Here is a 16,595-nt window from a genome sequence, read left to right as displayed (position 1 = left end):
CATCTTCTCGGCACTCCATATACATCCCGTAAGTCATATAATGCGAATGGTTTCCCATGCAAGCATTTCTTCTAACCCCTAAACGCTTGCAATGAACTCCTTCCACTCTGCCTCCTGATCCTGTAATGCTCTTTACCACCCGCACATTCTCTTTGCGCCGCCTCCCGTCTTCTTTAGTCTCTACGAGACTAACTACGTCGGCAATAGGGAGAATATTTGCCAGGGTGTCACTTGCAGGATTGCAGATTGGACCCTCTCTCCGTAGCCGACTCCCTTAGCATACAATATTCACTCCATTTCGACAATTTCTACCATTTTCCCAGCGATCCGCGGGCCTGGTAGAGGTTAAGTCTTCTTAGCGCTGCGGCAAATCTGCCTGGCCCCCACCCTTCTCCGTTGCCCCTAGTGGCCGCCGTTGACCGACACTTCTAATAGTCGAAACTAGAACCGTGTACAAAGTGTGTTTAACAGAAAGTAACAATGACGATTGTGCCACCGAAAATCCTAAGTAGCTTGACGGAGACCCGAAAATCCGGAAAACCTTGCCTGCCGTCACATGATGAAACTTACACACCATAGCGATAAACTGTCTCCATCTAACACATGTGCCCCAGGCATTGACCTGTTATGTTATGTATATATGACAGCTACAACGCGAAGAAAATACCCTCCCCCCTCAGCACGCGCGGATTTAAGGTCATCTCCAGATTGTGAGGATTTGCACAACGTCACTCGGCAGAAAGGTCGTCAAAAATGTATTCCAGAGTACCGGCTTTTCGTGGCGCAACCGTTTGCGTTATTGTCACCTTTTACACGATTTTATTCTTGACTTGAAGCAGTGCCATTGGGGGCGAAGGTAAAGCGCGGGGGCCAAACAGATTTGTAGCGGTTGTGAATCGCTGTTTGTGATGCGTGGGCAAGACGGACGTCATTCTCAGTCCTTTAACTGGCTGAGGATTATGTCTGTACATCAACCCTATCTACCGGCTCCACGGTATACTAAGTCTCCGGGTTTCATAGAGTGGCACCGTCCTACATATAAATTCATATTTGTGTTTACAGCGACGTTTGAGATCCGAAAGCCAAGAACACTTCTTGCTTCAGGTACATGTAGAACGACTTGTCAGAAAACCAAGTGAAGCTGTCTTGTTTTTCAACTGTGGCTTCATCTAGACTCGTATATGTGGCCATTATTAGACATAAATCTTGCAGATGAGGGCCTCATTTACATAATTTATGAGGAAATAGTATACCATATTATTTTTCGTGAAGACAAGACTTTCATGCATTGGACAACTTGTGTTAATTGCGTAGAGAAGGTGGCCAACTGCATAATTTAATATGCAAGTGAGGTCCTTATCTGCATGTGGACTAAAAATGAAAACATTATCAGAGACCACCGTCGCCATGGCAACGTCTTTTTATGTTGCCAATCTTGTTGAGATTGAACTTTGGGTAAGTCCTTTACGGCGGAGCGTCCATGTAAGACATCACGAAATCGCCGGCGAATGCACCCGGATACACGGCGACATGATGAACTGCGTGCCGATTAACGGCGCTACGAACGTCCCTTGCGCGCACGTAAATTTCTTGCCCGACTTGTGTGGGTCCACATCACGAAATCGCCGTCGAATGCACCCGGATACACGGCGACACGTCCCTTGCTCGCACGTAAATGTTGCCCGACGTGTGTGGGTCGACCTCACGAAATCGCGGGCGAATGCACCCAGACACACGGCGACATGCCGACCTGCGTGCTGATTACCGGCGCTACGAACGTCCCTTGCTCGCACGTAAATGCTTCCCGACTTGTGTGGGTCGACATCACGAAATCGCGGGCGGATGCACCCAAACACACGGCGACATGCCGACTTGCGTGCGGATTATAGACGAGCGAAAGAAAAGGCAGCGCTCTTCTGAGGCTTGTGGCACAAGTGGTATACGGTGGTACAGGTGGTTTTTAGATTGAGACATGCGAAAGAAAAGACAGCGCCCTTGTGAGGCCCGTGGTACTAGTGGTACGCGGTGGTACAAGTGGTTTTAATATTAAAACGAGTTAAGGAAAAGGAAGGGCTGTTCTGACGCCCGTGGCACAAGTGGTATACGGTGGTACACGGTTTTTATTATACTGAGACGAGCGAAACTAAAGGGAGGGCTCTTCTGAGGCCCGTGGTATAAGTGGTAGGCAGTGGTACAGGTGATTTTATGTTGAAACGAACGAAAGTTGTGGTAGAGGAGGTCGCTATACTTAGACGAGCGAAGGAATAGGCACCGCTACTCTAAGGTTTATGGTATAAGTGGTACACGGTGGTACAGGTGGTTTTTGTACTGAGACGGGCTAAAGAATGGGTAGCGCTCTTGTGAGGCCCTAGGCACCGCATAGGTGGCCAACCCATCTACGGGGCAGACGGAGCTATCGTCCGCCTGGGTCTACTTTGGCACCCGGTGGTATAGGTGGTTCTCATACTGAGAAGAGCGAAGGAACATGCATCGCTACTCTAAGGCTTGTGGTATAAGTGGTACACGGTGGTATAGGTGGTTCTCATACTGAGACGAGCGAAGGAATAGGCAGCGCTCTTCTAAGGCTTGTGGTATAAGTGGTACACGGTGGTATAGGTGGTTCTCATACTGAGACGAGCGAAGGAATAAGCATCACTCTTCCAAGGCTTGTGGTATAAGTGGTACACGGTGGTATAGGTGGTTCTCATACTGAGACGAGCGAAGGAATAGGCAGCGCTACTCTAAGGCTTGTGGTATAAGTGGTACACGGTGGTATAGGTGGTTCTCATACTGAGACGAGCGAAGGAATAAGCATCACTCTTCCAAGGCTTGTGGTATAAGTGGTCCACGGTGGTATAGGTGGTTTTCATACTGAGACGAGCGAAGGAATAGGCAGCGCTACTCTAAAGCTTGTGGTATAAGTGGTACACGGTGGTATAGGTGGTTTTCATACTGAGAAGAGCTAAGGAATGGGTAGCGCTCTTGTGAGGCCCTAGGCACCGTATAGGTGACCAATCCTTCTACGGGGCAGACGGAGCTATTATCCGCCCGGGTCTACTTTGGCACCCGGTGGTATAGGTGGTTTTCATACTGAGACGAGCGAAGGAATAGGCAGCGCTCTTCTAAGGCTTGTGGTATAAGTGGTCCACGGTGGTATAGGTGGTTTTCATACTGAGACGAGCGAAGGAATAGGCAGCGCTCTTCTAAGGCTTGTGGTATAAGTGGTACACGGTGGTATAGGTGGTTCTCATACTGAGACGAGTGAAGGAATAGGCAGCGCTCTTCTAAGGCTTGTGGTATAAGTGGCACACGGTGGTTTAGGTGGTTTTCATACTGAGACGAGCGAAGGAATAGGCAGCGCTACTCTAAGGCTTGTGGTATAAGTGGTACACGGTGGTATAGGTGGTTCTCATACTGAGACGAGCGAAGGAATAGGCAGCGCTACTCTCGAAGGCTTGTGGTATAAGTGGTACACGGTGGTATAGGTGGTTTTCATACTGAGACGAGCGAAGGAATAGGCAGCGCTCTTCCAAGGCTTGTGGTATAAGTGGTACACGGTGGTATAGGTGGTTTTCATACTGAGACGAGCGAAGGAATAGGCAGCGCTACTCTCGAAGGCTTGTGGTATAAGTGGTACACGGTGGTATAGGTGGTTTTCATACTGAGACGAGCGAAGGAATAGGCAGCGCTCCACTTAGGCTTGTGGTATAAGTGGTACACGGTGGTATAGGTGGTTTTTATACTGAGACGAGCGAAGGAATAGGCATCGCTACTCTAAGGCTTGTGGTATAATTGGTACACGGTGGTATAGGTGGTCTTCATACTGAGACGAGCGAAGGAATAGGCAGCGCTACTCTCGAAGGCTTGTGGTATAAGTGGTACACGGTGGTATAGGTGATTTTCATACTGAGACGAGCGAAGGAATAGGCAGCGCTACTCTAAGGCTTGTGGCATAAGTGGTACACGGTGGTATAGGTTGTTTTTATACTGAGACGAGCTAAAGAAACGGCAGCGCTCTTCTGAGGTTCGTGGTAAAGTGATATTGATTACTATCACGAAGCTTTCCACGAAATCGTCTTCCGGGAGGGACGTAAAACGGGGGTCCCGTGTTCGAGGAGGTGCCTCGAACACGTTAAACAGCCTCATTACCCTACACATTGGGTACCTGCCTGTGGCACTGGCTGCAAATACACCTGATATTATTATTATTATTATTACTATACGGAATCGACCTGGAAGCGAAGGAAAAGGCAGCGCTCTACTAAGGCCCATGGCACCGCATAGGTGGTCAATCCTTCTTCGGGGCAGACGGAGATCTCTTCCGCTTAGGTCGAATTTGGCACCCGGTGGTAGAGGAGGTCACTATACGAGAGAATGAAAAGGCAGCGCTTTTCTAAGGCTTGTGGCACAAGTGGTATAGAGTGGCCGTGACATGTGGTTTCTATAATGAAACGAGCTAAGAAAAAGGCAGCGACCTACTAGGGTCAGTGGCACCGTATAGATGGCCTATCCTTTTCGGGGCAGACGGAGATCTCTTCCGCCTGGTTCGAAATTGGGACCCGGTGGTAAAGGTGGTCATTAAACTTTGACGAGTGAATGAAAAGGCAGCGCTTTTCTAAGGCTTGTGGCACAAGTGGTATAGAGTGGCCGTGACGTGTGGTTTCTACAATGAAACGAGCTAAGGAAAAGGCAGCGATCTACTAGCTATATAGGGTCAGTGGCACCGTATAGATGGCCTATCCTTCTTCGGGGCAGACGGAGATCTCTTCCGCCTGGTTCGAAATTGGGACCCGGTGGTAGAGGAGGTCACTATACCTTGACGAGCGAATGAAAAGGCTGCGCTTCTCTAAGGCTTGTGACACAAGTGGTATAGAGTGGCCGTGACATGTGGTTTCTACAATGAAACGAGCTGAGATTCTGAGAAAATGACAGAGCTTTACTAGTAAGGCCTGTGGCACCGTATAGGTGGTCAATCCTTCTTCGGGGCAGACGGAGATCTCTTCCGCCTGGTTCGAAATTGACACCCGGTGGTAAAGGAGGTTACTAAACTTTGACGAGCGAATGAAAATTCAGCGCTTTTCTATGGCTTTTGGCACAAGTGGTATAGAGTGGCCGTGACATGTGGTTTCTACAATGAAACGAGCTAGGGAAAAGGCAGCGATCTACTAGGGTCAGTGGCACCGTATAGATGGCCTATCCTTCTTCGGGGCAGACGGAGATCTCTTCCGCCTGGTTCGAAATTGGGACCCGGTGTTATAGGAGGTCGCTATACCTTGACGAGCAAATGAAAAGCAGTAGAAAAAAAGATTTAAATCTCGTTCACCATTATTATGCTAATCTTCTCCTGTCATGTTCCCAGCTTGAGACAGTCTGTGATTTTTATGTGTTTATAAGTATGTAGTTTTGGGGGTCTATTCACTGCCTCAAGTGCAGCAAGGCCACAGTGCGAAACACTCCCTGAATTGATTTATAGTTCTGGCCCCTGGGTTCAAAATCCGTCATTTGAATGTTCTAAATCGCAAAACCTATGGCCGGGAACGATTGCTCGCCGCATGATGAATATCAAAATCCACGTTTTTTCACAAATTACAGCTATCCATTTACCACTGTGAGGTGACGATCGTTGTTTATATACAATTTATGCATATTGGTGAATCCACGGCGATTCATGACGCAGCTCTGCGTAGGAGAATGGAACGAGAAACAGGAAAAAATCTGTTATTGCTTTAATCTCGTGAAATGAATGTGACAACAGGAGGCGAGTTTCATTATCCCTAAACAGATTTAAAGGAGCATTACATTCGAGGGGCGGCGTGCATCATAATTCATCAGAGACTATTCACCTCTGCTTTAATTTAGTTAACATTATGGCAATCGGCTTCTTGAATTCCCTGGAGGACCCTTCGAACAATGCAGGAGTTCAATGTTTCTTAGAAAAGTACCAAAGCTCTGTATTCCAAGACGCGAGAGCCTTCTCTCGTTTTGTGTACCTTCCCGAATGTGTGGTAGTCACTTGACTGCTTTCGGTAAGCTTACCCCGTCTATTGTTTGCGAGAAATTGCGCCCGGTGTTATGTTGGAAATGAGGGTATATTCAGAAAAAGGACTATAGTCCAATTACAGCCGAGGTAAAAATCGGATGCATTTGTATCCCGACAAATATAATCTTTAAGAAAATGCTGCCCGCTTATGGAGTGGAATGCTATTTTATACTCGGTGTCAGTATTTTACAAATGTTTTTTTTCGCAACTTTCAATATATGATTCTAGTAGTTTGTGTTTAAGGTATTCTCATAGATCCTACTTATTTTCTTCCCCGTTTTCTTCACATTGATCGAAAGTCCTGTGGTTTAACACAACGTCTATAAATTTGAGCCTATGATTTCGTGCTGATCTATTTATCATTCAAACGCAGAACCGTGGATAGCGCTTCATTTTGTCACTCTTCTTATGTCAATACTGTGTTATCAATCTGTAAATTCTACAGCAACGCTATATTGATTTTATTATATGGATGACATACAACATGCAAAATGTTACGTGGCTGTAGTCAGAAGTCTTTCTGTATGACCCACCGTATTACCTCCGTAAAAACGTGAAAAAGAACTTTCACACATAAACCTATGGTCCAGGTGGTTTCAGTTTGATTCGACTTCGTGTTAATGTTCCAATCTTGCACCCAGGCTTAAATCAGCTTTACATCGATTTGACTTTAATTCTCCGTGACCACAAATAATTTCAGGATTAGGTGTAAATCATAAATGATTCAGATAAACCCCCGACCAAGTCGGATTCAATCCGGATATGATCAAATTTCTAAAACGAACTTGAGCCGATTTGAAATCGGTTTAGAGTGATCATTTTCAAAACAAATCAGTCTGGATTAATCTTGAACGAACGCGGCCAATATTGATTAGACCTTATTACCAATTACCCGGTGTACCAGGGATCTCCCTCACCCCAAGACAATTTTGCCAGCGATGCCCCGTAGAAGGATTGGCCACCTATACGGTGCCTTGGGCATCACAAGAGCGCTGCCTATTCCTTAGCTCGTCTCAGTATGAAAACCACCTATACCACCGTGGACCACTTATACCACAAGTCGTAGAGTAGCGCTGCCTATTCCTTCGCTCGTCTCAGTATGAGAACCACCTATACCACCGTGGACCACTTATACCACAAGTCGTAGAGTAGCGCTGCCTATTCCTTCGCTCGTCTCAGTATGAAAACCACCTATACCACCGTGGACCACTTATACCACAAGCCTTGGAGTAGCGCTGCCTATTCCTTCTCTCGTCTCAGTATGAAAACCACCTATACCACCGTGGACCACTTATACCACAAGCCTTGGAGTAGCGCTGCCTATTCCTTCTCTCGTCTCAGTATGAAAACCACCTATACCACCGTGGACCACTTATACCACAAGCCTTAGAATAGCGCTGCCTATTCCTTCGCTCGTCTCAGTATGAAAACCACCTATACCACCGTGTACCACTTATACCACAAGCCTTAGAGTAGCGATGCCTATTCCTTCGCTCGTCTCAGTATGAAAACCACCTATACCACCGTGGACCACTTATACCACAAGCCTTAGAATAGCGCTGCCTATTCCTTCTCTCTTCTCAGTATAAAAAACCACCTATACCACCGTGTACCACTTATACCACAAGCCTTAGAATAGCGCTGCCTATTCCTTCGCTCGTCTCAGTATGAAAACCACCTATACCACCGGGTGCCAAAGTAGACCCGGGCGGAAGATAGCTCCGTCTGCCCCGTAGATGGATTGGCCACCTATACGGTGCCTTGGGCCTCACAAGAGCGCTGCCTATTCCTTCGCTCGTCTCAGTATGAAAACCACCTATACCACCGTGAACCACTTATACCACAAGCCTAAGTGGAGCGCTGCCTATTCCTTCGCTCGTCTCAGTATGAAAACCACCTATACCACCGTGGACCACTTATACCACAAGCCTTAGAAGAGCGCTGCCTATTCCTTTGCTCGTCTCAGTATGAAAACCACCTATACCACCGTGTACCACTTATACCACAAGCCTTAGAAGAGCACTGCCTATTCCTTCGCTCGTCTCAGTATGAAAACCACCTATACCACCGTGTACCACTTACACCACAAGCCTTGGAGTAGCGCTGCCTATTCCTTCTCTCTTCTCAGTATGAAAACCACCTATACCACCGTGTACCACTTATACCACAAGCCTTAGAAGAGCGCTGCCTATCCCTTCGCTCGTCTTAGTATGAAAACCACCTATACCACCGTGTACCACTTATACCACAAGCCTTAGAAGAGCGCTGCCTATTCCTTTGCTCGTTTCAGTATGAAAACCACCTATACCACCGTGTACCACTTATACCACAAGCCTTAGAGTAGCGATGCCTATTCCTTCGCTCGTCTCAGTATGAAAACCGCCTATACCACCGTGGACCACTTATACCACAAGCCTTGGAGTAGCGCTGCCTATTCCTTCTCTCTTCTCAGTATGAAAACCACCTATACCACCGTGTACCACTTATACCACAAGCCTTAGAAGAGCGCTGCCAATTCCTTCGCTCGTCTCAGTATGAAAACCACCTATACCACCGTGGACCACTTATACCACAAGCCTTAGAAGAGCGCTGCCTATTCCTTTGCTCGTCTCAGTATGAAAACCACCTATACCACCGTGTACCACTTATACCACAAGCCTTAGAGTAGCGCTGCCTATTCCTTCTCTCTTCTCAGTATGAAAACCACCTATACCACCGTGTACCACTTATACCACAAGCCTTAGAATAGCGCTGCCTAATCCTTCGCTCGTCTCAGTATGAAAACCACCTATACCACCGTGTACCACTTATACCACAAGCCTTAGAAGAGCGCTGCCTATCCCTTTGCTTGTCTCAGTATGAAAACCACCTATACCACCGTGTACCACTTATACCACAAGCCTTAGAAGAGCGCTGCCTATTCCTTCGCTCGTCTCAGTATGAAAACCACCTATACCACCGTGTACCACTTATACCACAAGCCTTAGAAGAGCGCTGCCTATTCCTTCTCTCTTCTCAGTATGAAAACCACCTATACCACCGTGTACCACTTATACCACAAGCCTTAGAATAGCGCTGCCTATCCCTTCGCTCGTCTCAGTATGAAAGCCACCTATTCCGCCTATACCACTTATACCACAAGCCTTAGAAGAGCGCTGCCTATTCCTTCGCTCGTCTCAGTATGAAAACCACCTATACCACCGTGTACCACTTATACCACAAGCCTTAGAGTAGCGCTGCCTATTCCTTCTCTCTTCTCAGTATGAAAACCACCTATACCACCGTGTACCACTTATACCACAAGCCTTAGAATAGCGCTGCCTATCCCTTCGCTCGTCTCAGTATGAAAGCCACCTATACCACCGTGTACCACTTATACCACAAGCCTTAGAAGAGCGCTGCCTATTCCTTCGCTCGTCTCATTATGAAAACCACCTATACCACCGTGCACCACTTATACCACAAGCCTTAGAAGAGCGCTGCCTATTCCTTCTCTCTTCTCAGTATGAAAACCACCTATACCACCGTGTACCACTTATACCACAAGCCTTAGAAGAGCGCTGCCAATTCCTTCGCTCGTCTCAGTATGAAAACCACCTATACCACCGTGGACCACTTATACCACAAGCCTTAGAAGAGCGCTGCCTATTCCTTTGCTCGTCTCAGTATGAAAACCACCTATACCACCGTGTACCACTTATACCACAAGCCTTAGAGTAGCGCTGCCTATTCCTTCTCTCTTCTCAGTATGAAAACCACCTATACCACCGTGTACCACTTATACCACAAGCCTTAGAATAGCGCTGCCTATTCCTTCGCTCGTCTCAGTATGAAAACCACCTATACCACCGTGTACCACTTATACCACAAGCCTTAGAAGAGCGCTGCCTATCCCTTTGCTTGTCTCAGTATGAAAACCACCTATACCACCGTGTACCACTTATACCACAAGCCTTAGAAGAGCGCTGCCTATTCCTTCGCTCGTCTCAGTATGAAAACCACCTATACCACCGTGTACCACTTATACCACAAGCCTTAGAAGAGCGCTGCCTATTCCTTCTCTCTTCTCAGTATGAAAACCACCTATACCACCGTGTACCACTTATACCACAAGCCTTAGAATAGCGCTGCCTATCCCTTCGCTCGTCTCAGTATGAAAGCCACCTATTCCGCCTATACCACTTATACCACAAGCCTTAGAAGAGCGCTGCCTATTCCTTCGCTCGTCTCAGTATGAAAACCACCTATACCACCGTGTACCACTTATACCACAAGCCTTAGAGTAGCGCTGCCTATTCCTTCTCTCTTCTCAGTATGAAAACCACCTATACCACCGTGTACCACTTATACCACAAGCCTTAGAATAGCGCTGCCTATCCCTTCGCTCGTCTCAGTATGAAAGCCACCTATACCACCGTGTACCACTTATACCACAAGCCTTAGAAGAGCGCTGCCTATTCCTTCGCTCGTCTCATTATGAAAACCACCTATACCACCGTGCACCACTTATACCACAAGCCTTAGAAGAGCGATGCCTTTTCTGTCGCCTGTCTTAATATTGAAACCACTTGTACAACTACAGATACCACGGGCCTCTGTAGAGCGCTGCCCATTCCTTCGCTCGTGTATGTTCCGCACGCAGGTCGGCATGTCGCCGTGTGTCTGGGTGCATTCGCCGGCGATTTCGTGATGTGGACCCACACAAGTCGGGCAACATTTACGTGCGAGCAAGGGACGTTCGTAGCGCCGTTAATCGGCACGCAGTTCGGCATGTCGCCGTGTATCCGGGTGCATTCGACGGCGATTTCGTGATGTGGACCCACACAAGTCGGGCAAGAAATTTACGTGCGCGCAAGGGACGTTCGTAGCGCCGTTAATCGGCACGCAGTTCATCATGTCGCCGTGTATCCGGGTGCATTCGCCGGCGATTTCGTGATGTCTTACATGGACGCTCCGCCTTACTTGGCGAGGTCTCCTTTTAGTGCTTCTTATGCTTGTCTCCAATGGAGAGAGTCCGCTGTAACGTCTGCCCGTATATTAGAACGCCACAATGTCCGCACTCTAAATATCGATACATCAAACGGGAAAATCTAACGTTTTTATCTGCCTTATCGTTTACAGACGTACAGTGCGACAGATGAAGCCATTGCAGCTCTCACCAAATGGTCCAGCGTCCCGGATGATTCGCCTTGGCAGTTTCAGAGTGCGGACAACCTGCATGAGCACGTCAGGGAGCACCGCGAAAAACTCCTCAACAACGTGACATCTGTAGAGGAGCAAATCCAGTAAGTTGTCTCACATTCTCTCGTCCTCAGGCTGCATCATTACATGTCCTACCCTTAAGCTGCCAGCCCCGGTTATATAAGGGATACAGAAACATGCTCTGTGTGCTGCGCCCGGGTTTAAACGGGATAGGGTATTCCCCAGAAGAAGACAGCATTGCGTGCGTGTAGCGCGCGAAGCCCTGAATTCAGAGTTAGGGCCGACGGCTGTTTCACGGGTTTCGTGAGGGAGGTCAGGGGTCAAACATTTTCGATTCTTAATGGGATGAAAATCTGGCAGCTTAAGGGTTATCAAAACTTGTATCTTGTATCACAACATAGAAAGTTTGTCCATTAACTACTAGTACTTTTTGACAATTTCTTACACATTGTAGTCAACCGCACGCACCAATTCGACGCCAATGATAGTTCGTTGACATTACTTTTAGCGAAGGTCGGGTATGACGTACATCTGAAGATATTGCCATTGGCCTTCCTTTTATCATGAGGCTAAACATTTAACTTTTATCTTGTCTTGGCTATCACAATAACATGTTTGTCCATGAAATACTTTGGGACAATTTTCTTACATATTGTAGTCAACCGCACGCACTAATTCCATACTAATGGTAGGTCATTGACGTTACTGTTAGTAAACGTCACGTATGACATACAACTGAAGACATTGGTTAAACCTCCTTGAACAGTGCAAACGCAACATCCCCCTGACGTATTTTGTGGTAGTACATAACAAGTCTTACGTGTAGACGAAAGCCAGCATAATGCTTGTCTTTTGGGTCAATATAAGTCGGCAATTTCCGGAGGTCCATGGAGCCTCGGAGGAGCTGATATTTTTTAGAACAGGCGAAAATCAATGCGCGGGCGGATGTCATCCATAGAATTAAGATGGCGTGGCCTTATCAAAGATCACGAATGACGTACAACTGAAGAAATTCGCCTTACTTTTTTTATGAGCCAAACATAAAACTTGTGATTTGTCTTTGCTATCACAATAACATGTCTGTCCATGAACTACTTTTTTTGACAATTTCTTACAGATTGTAGTCAACCGCACGCACTAATGCCCTACTAATGGTAGTTTATTGACATTACTGTTAGCAAACGCCACGTATGACGCACAACTGCAGACGCTGGCCTTACTTTCTTTGTGAGCCAAAACATAAAACCTGTATCTTTTCTTGGCTATCACAATAACATGTTTGTCCATGAACTACTTTCTGGCAATTTTCTTACACATCGTAGTCAAACGCTCGCACCAATTCCATACTAATGGTAGGTCATTGACATTCATCATCATCGTTCATCCGGATTTACTCCAGTGAGATACAATCAATAAAGTTTGTCCAGTACAATCTGTCCTTCATGGCGGAAAATTACGCAGAACCTTAGATTCCAGTGTCTCTTTCGATCAATGTCATTAAAGTTGTGTGAGGTCTTCCAACCCTGCGTTTTCCCTCGGGTAGCCACTGCATTAGTCGCCCAGCAGGCTCGTCACTGCGAACAACATGCCCCGCCAGCTGCAGTGCGAGCCGGCGTCGTCGCACAACTGACGAAATGGGTGGCAGAGAACCATAGAGTTGCTTATTTGTTCGATGGCTTGACATTGACATTACTATTAGCAAACGTCACGTATAAAGCACAACTGAGGACGCTGGCCTTGCTTTTTTTTAATGAGCCAAAACATCATTGTCATCATTGTAGTCGTTGAGTTCGTAGTCAAGTGTTTAGTGACTGTGATTTTGAGGTCGGGAGAAATAATTAGCTTGTTGTTGCTCACCCGACATGTTCCCTGCTAAAATGGATGCAGTCCGTGTGTTGTGGTCCGTTGTCCATTTTGCTTGGCAAGAACTTACCCGGTACAATAACTTTATTGTACATTCATACCCCATCACTGGCTAAGTACAGGCATATATATACGAAATACATGGTAACGTTCATATAATGACACTGACAGAATTTCTCATACTTATCTAAAACAATGGTTCTAAAACTACTCTAATTCATAGGTTCGGCTTCTTCTCGTCTCTTCGTGATGTTAGAAATATAAGCTGAGATGGACTTGTTTAATATTGTATGGTCAAAACGCATACAATATATAATATAAGGGATAGATCATGGGCTGGGGCTTAAGTGATCATATTTGCCTAGCATATGTGTGGTCAAAAAATTGCAGATATCATCTTTTACAATGAGCCTTTATACAATGTACATAGGGTGTGTCCTTTTTGTCACGACCAGTGAAAGTTTAGCTCGTCAGTGAGCTAGACGAGTTCGAGATTTCCTCAATACCATGGCAGATACCACAACGACATAATCTTGACAGGCTGAATAAAAGTTCTAAACGGGAATTATGCGGCTTCAGATGTCTTACTGAGGAATGATTGCGGTGCGATAGATGCCGGCTAGCTAAAGGAATGAGTCCACTATACTTAAAGAAAACCCAAGCAATATTAGGGCCTGAAAATAATTTTGTGATTTCTATACATGATAGTGTTAGGTTAAAACTGCACTATCACAATGTATAGCGACGTCCATGATTATGACATCGTTGTCATGTGAGAACTCACTGAAAATGGTCGCCGGGGTTTTTGTAGGCTCGCGAAACTAAGGGGATCATCATACGGCACGTTTTTGCGTTGTTTTAAAATATGAAATATGCTAAACAGTGTTAGTAAATGTCAGTAGCAAAAAGATTTCAGGATTTTTTTCATTTCCATTTTTTTGCCCTACTATTGCTTTGGTTGCCTTTAATACAACGACATCTTGTGTTCCATGGTTGTCATTGAATCACGTAGAGTTTTCCCCTCTTTCATTACAGATTCTACACAGGCATCAACACCTTCCTGATATCTCACCTGGGACAGACGGTCCGTAAGGCTGACACGTCTCACCTGTGGATGAACGTCATCGCGTATCACATGATCATCCTCAGCCAGGAATACGCCGGTCTAGAGAGAGCTATAGGGAGCATCTTCTTCGCTAAAGGTAAGATATCATGTTTCGTAACTAGAGTTAAGTATTTGTGCTTAAGTATGAATTGGTATTGAAATTGTCTTTTTTTGAGTTGAATGTGTGATAGTCGTGTGCCGATTTGTTAAAAATAGAGAGAACGGTAGCAGCCCCCCAAAAACACCCCTCCCAATAGCCCTTTTACTGCTGTTTGATACATGTGCAGTTTCAGTGTCAAACAATAATTGTAAGTTGTTCATACTTTACTGCTAATTGAACTTCCCTTTTACTGCTGTTTGCCTCCGACAAGCATCCATGGGTGTGGTCAACTTGAAGTCAACTCAGTCGCTGTTTAAAATGTAAAAAAACACATTGAGGTTAATCAGTCTCTAGAAGAGATGTTTCTTTACACTTGTGCCAAGTTTCAATTCATTTCATACAAAAATGAACCTGCTATGATAAGAAAGGCGTTTTTTTAACTGTGCTAAGTGTAAATGAAAAAACAACAGCAGGGGGACAAGAAATATAATAATAAAGATGATAATCTTCATTGCATATTCATGCCCAGAGGGCTAAATGCACGCATGACCACACGTGGTCTACAGGATGTAAAATATAAAGCATTAAACACTAGAATACTATATTATAACGCTGAATACAATGTGTTGATAATTTTATTTTGTCTGAAACCTTCAGAAAAAACAACAACTGATGATTTCTATTTGTGTTCCTGACTCACAGCTCGAAAATCGATCAGCGGACAAGTCTGTAAGCTCTGCATGAAATATTCAGCAGTAATTCGCCAAGTTTAATTGCGGGATCTTTAGACATTGACCGACGTTCGCGGGTCAATGAGTCCCGTCCAATATAATGGGGTCGATTTCCATTGGAAATATGCTTGTGTCTCAAGTGAATCTTTAATGATGGTAATCTTTATTGTACATTCATGCGGCTATCATGCCCTATTGGGTTAAGTACAGACATGCAATATAAAAGTCATAATAAGGTACATATAGTGACAAGACTTGACTAATACTTATCTAAAACTAAGCGAGCGCTCAACGAATTTCATAGATAAAAATTAATCTTTTCAGGCTTTATATGTTTTGTTGTCTTTTCAGTCATAAATTTACAATTGACATCATTATGAAATTATGGGTTACACATATTTGATCTAGGTCGTGCCTAGATTCAATCCGTGTAACCATTGATTTTATAATTGGAATATCATGCAAAATATAAAAGTACATGTATTACTGAGAAGACAACAAAACATACAACCATACGCTTTGTATGTTTTATTGTCCTTTCAGCCATACATTTACAATTGACTTCATTATGAAGTTATGGGCTACACAAATTGGATCTAGGCCGTACTTAAATTGAATCTGCGTAACCATTGACTTCATAATTGGAATATCGTGCACAATATAAACGCATGACAACAAAACATACATATTTTTATGCTTTGTATATTTTGTTGTCCTTTCAGTCATACATTTACTATTGACATCATTATGAAGTTATGGGCTACACAAATGTGGTCTAGGCCGTACCTAGATTGAATCTGTGTAACCATTGACTTCATAATTGGAATATCCTGCACAATATAAAAGTATTACTGAGAAGACAACAAAAAATACAAAGCGTAAAAGATTCGTTCTTATCAATGAAATTATTTGAGCGCTCTTTCAAATCACCCGGTCTCAGTGCGGTCGCAGCCAGGTCGCCGACCGAGTGGAATCGGGGTGTAACGGTTGAACTGTTTGATTCTATTTAGGTTTATCTTTAGTCAGGTAAGCTATACACAAGGATGATTGCAGCGTGCAAAATATACGACAGGATATAGAAATGTTGTATCTGCAGCATATAAAATGTTTTATCTGCAGATTGAATATAGAAACGCATCATTGTATCTGTACACTGAATGGAGGTCTACCTAAATAATGTGATAATTTCTAGGAGAATTCCCAATTAAGTGTCGAACAGGGCAATGTTATAAAATGTACATTATAATGTCTAACAGTCTTTCTTCAGGTTAATTTGATATACACTCAGCACATAAAGTTTGGAAACTTAACTTTGGTCGATCATATCTCCGTTATTTCTTGATCAATTTCAATGCATTATATATTGTTGGAAAGCTTGTGTAATTTCCTTTCCTATGAGACCCAACTCATTATAATTGCAATCTCATGAAGCGAGCACCAGGCCTGCTTACGCGAGTGGGTTGTAGAAAAAAAGTGCCCAAATTTCCCTGCTAGTGTCCAACACTCAGCGCAGCGCCAAATCCATTTGTGGTGGTGTTGTCCACATCGTGAATG

At 44.9% G+C, this 16,595-nt stretch overlaps 1 protein-coding gene across 1 annotated transcript in view; it reads left to right on the top strand.

The window, feature by feature from the left end:
- LOC136443654 (uncharacterized) overlaps nucleotides 1–16,595 on the top strand; it is a 71,507-nt gene that overhangs the window by 43,133 nt on the left and 11,779 nt on the right. The window contains exons 2-3 of the mRNA XM_066440971.1: nucleotides 11,162–11,325; nucleotides 14,141–14,307. Coding sequence (XP_066297068.1) covers nucleotides 11,162–11,325; nucleotides 14,141–14,307 — 331 coding nt within the window. The remainder of the gene's footprint in view (nucleotides 1–11,161; nucleotides 11,326–14,140; nucleotides 14,308–16,595) is intronic.

This window comes from Branchiostoma lanceolatum, chromosome 10 (assembly GCF_035083965.1).
Source record: "Branchiostoma lanceolatum isolate klBraLanc5 chromosome 10, klBraLanc5.hap2, whole genome shotgun sequence".
NCBI classification, from domain to species: Eukaryota; Metazoa; Chordata; class Leptocardii; order Amphioxiformes; family Branchiostomatidae; genus Branchiostoma; species Branchiostoma lanceolatum.
This window is presented reverse-complemented; position numbering and strand designations above follow the sequence as displayed.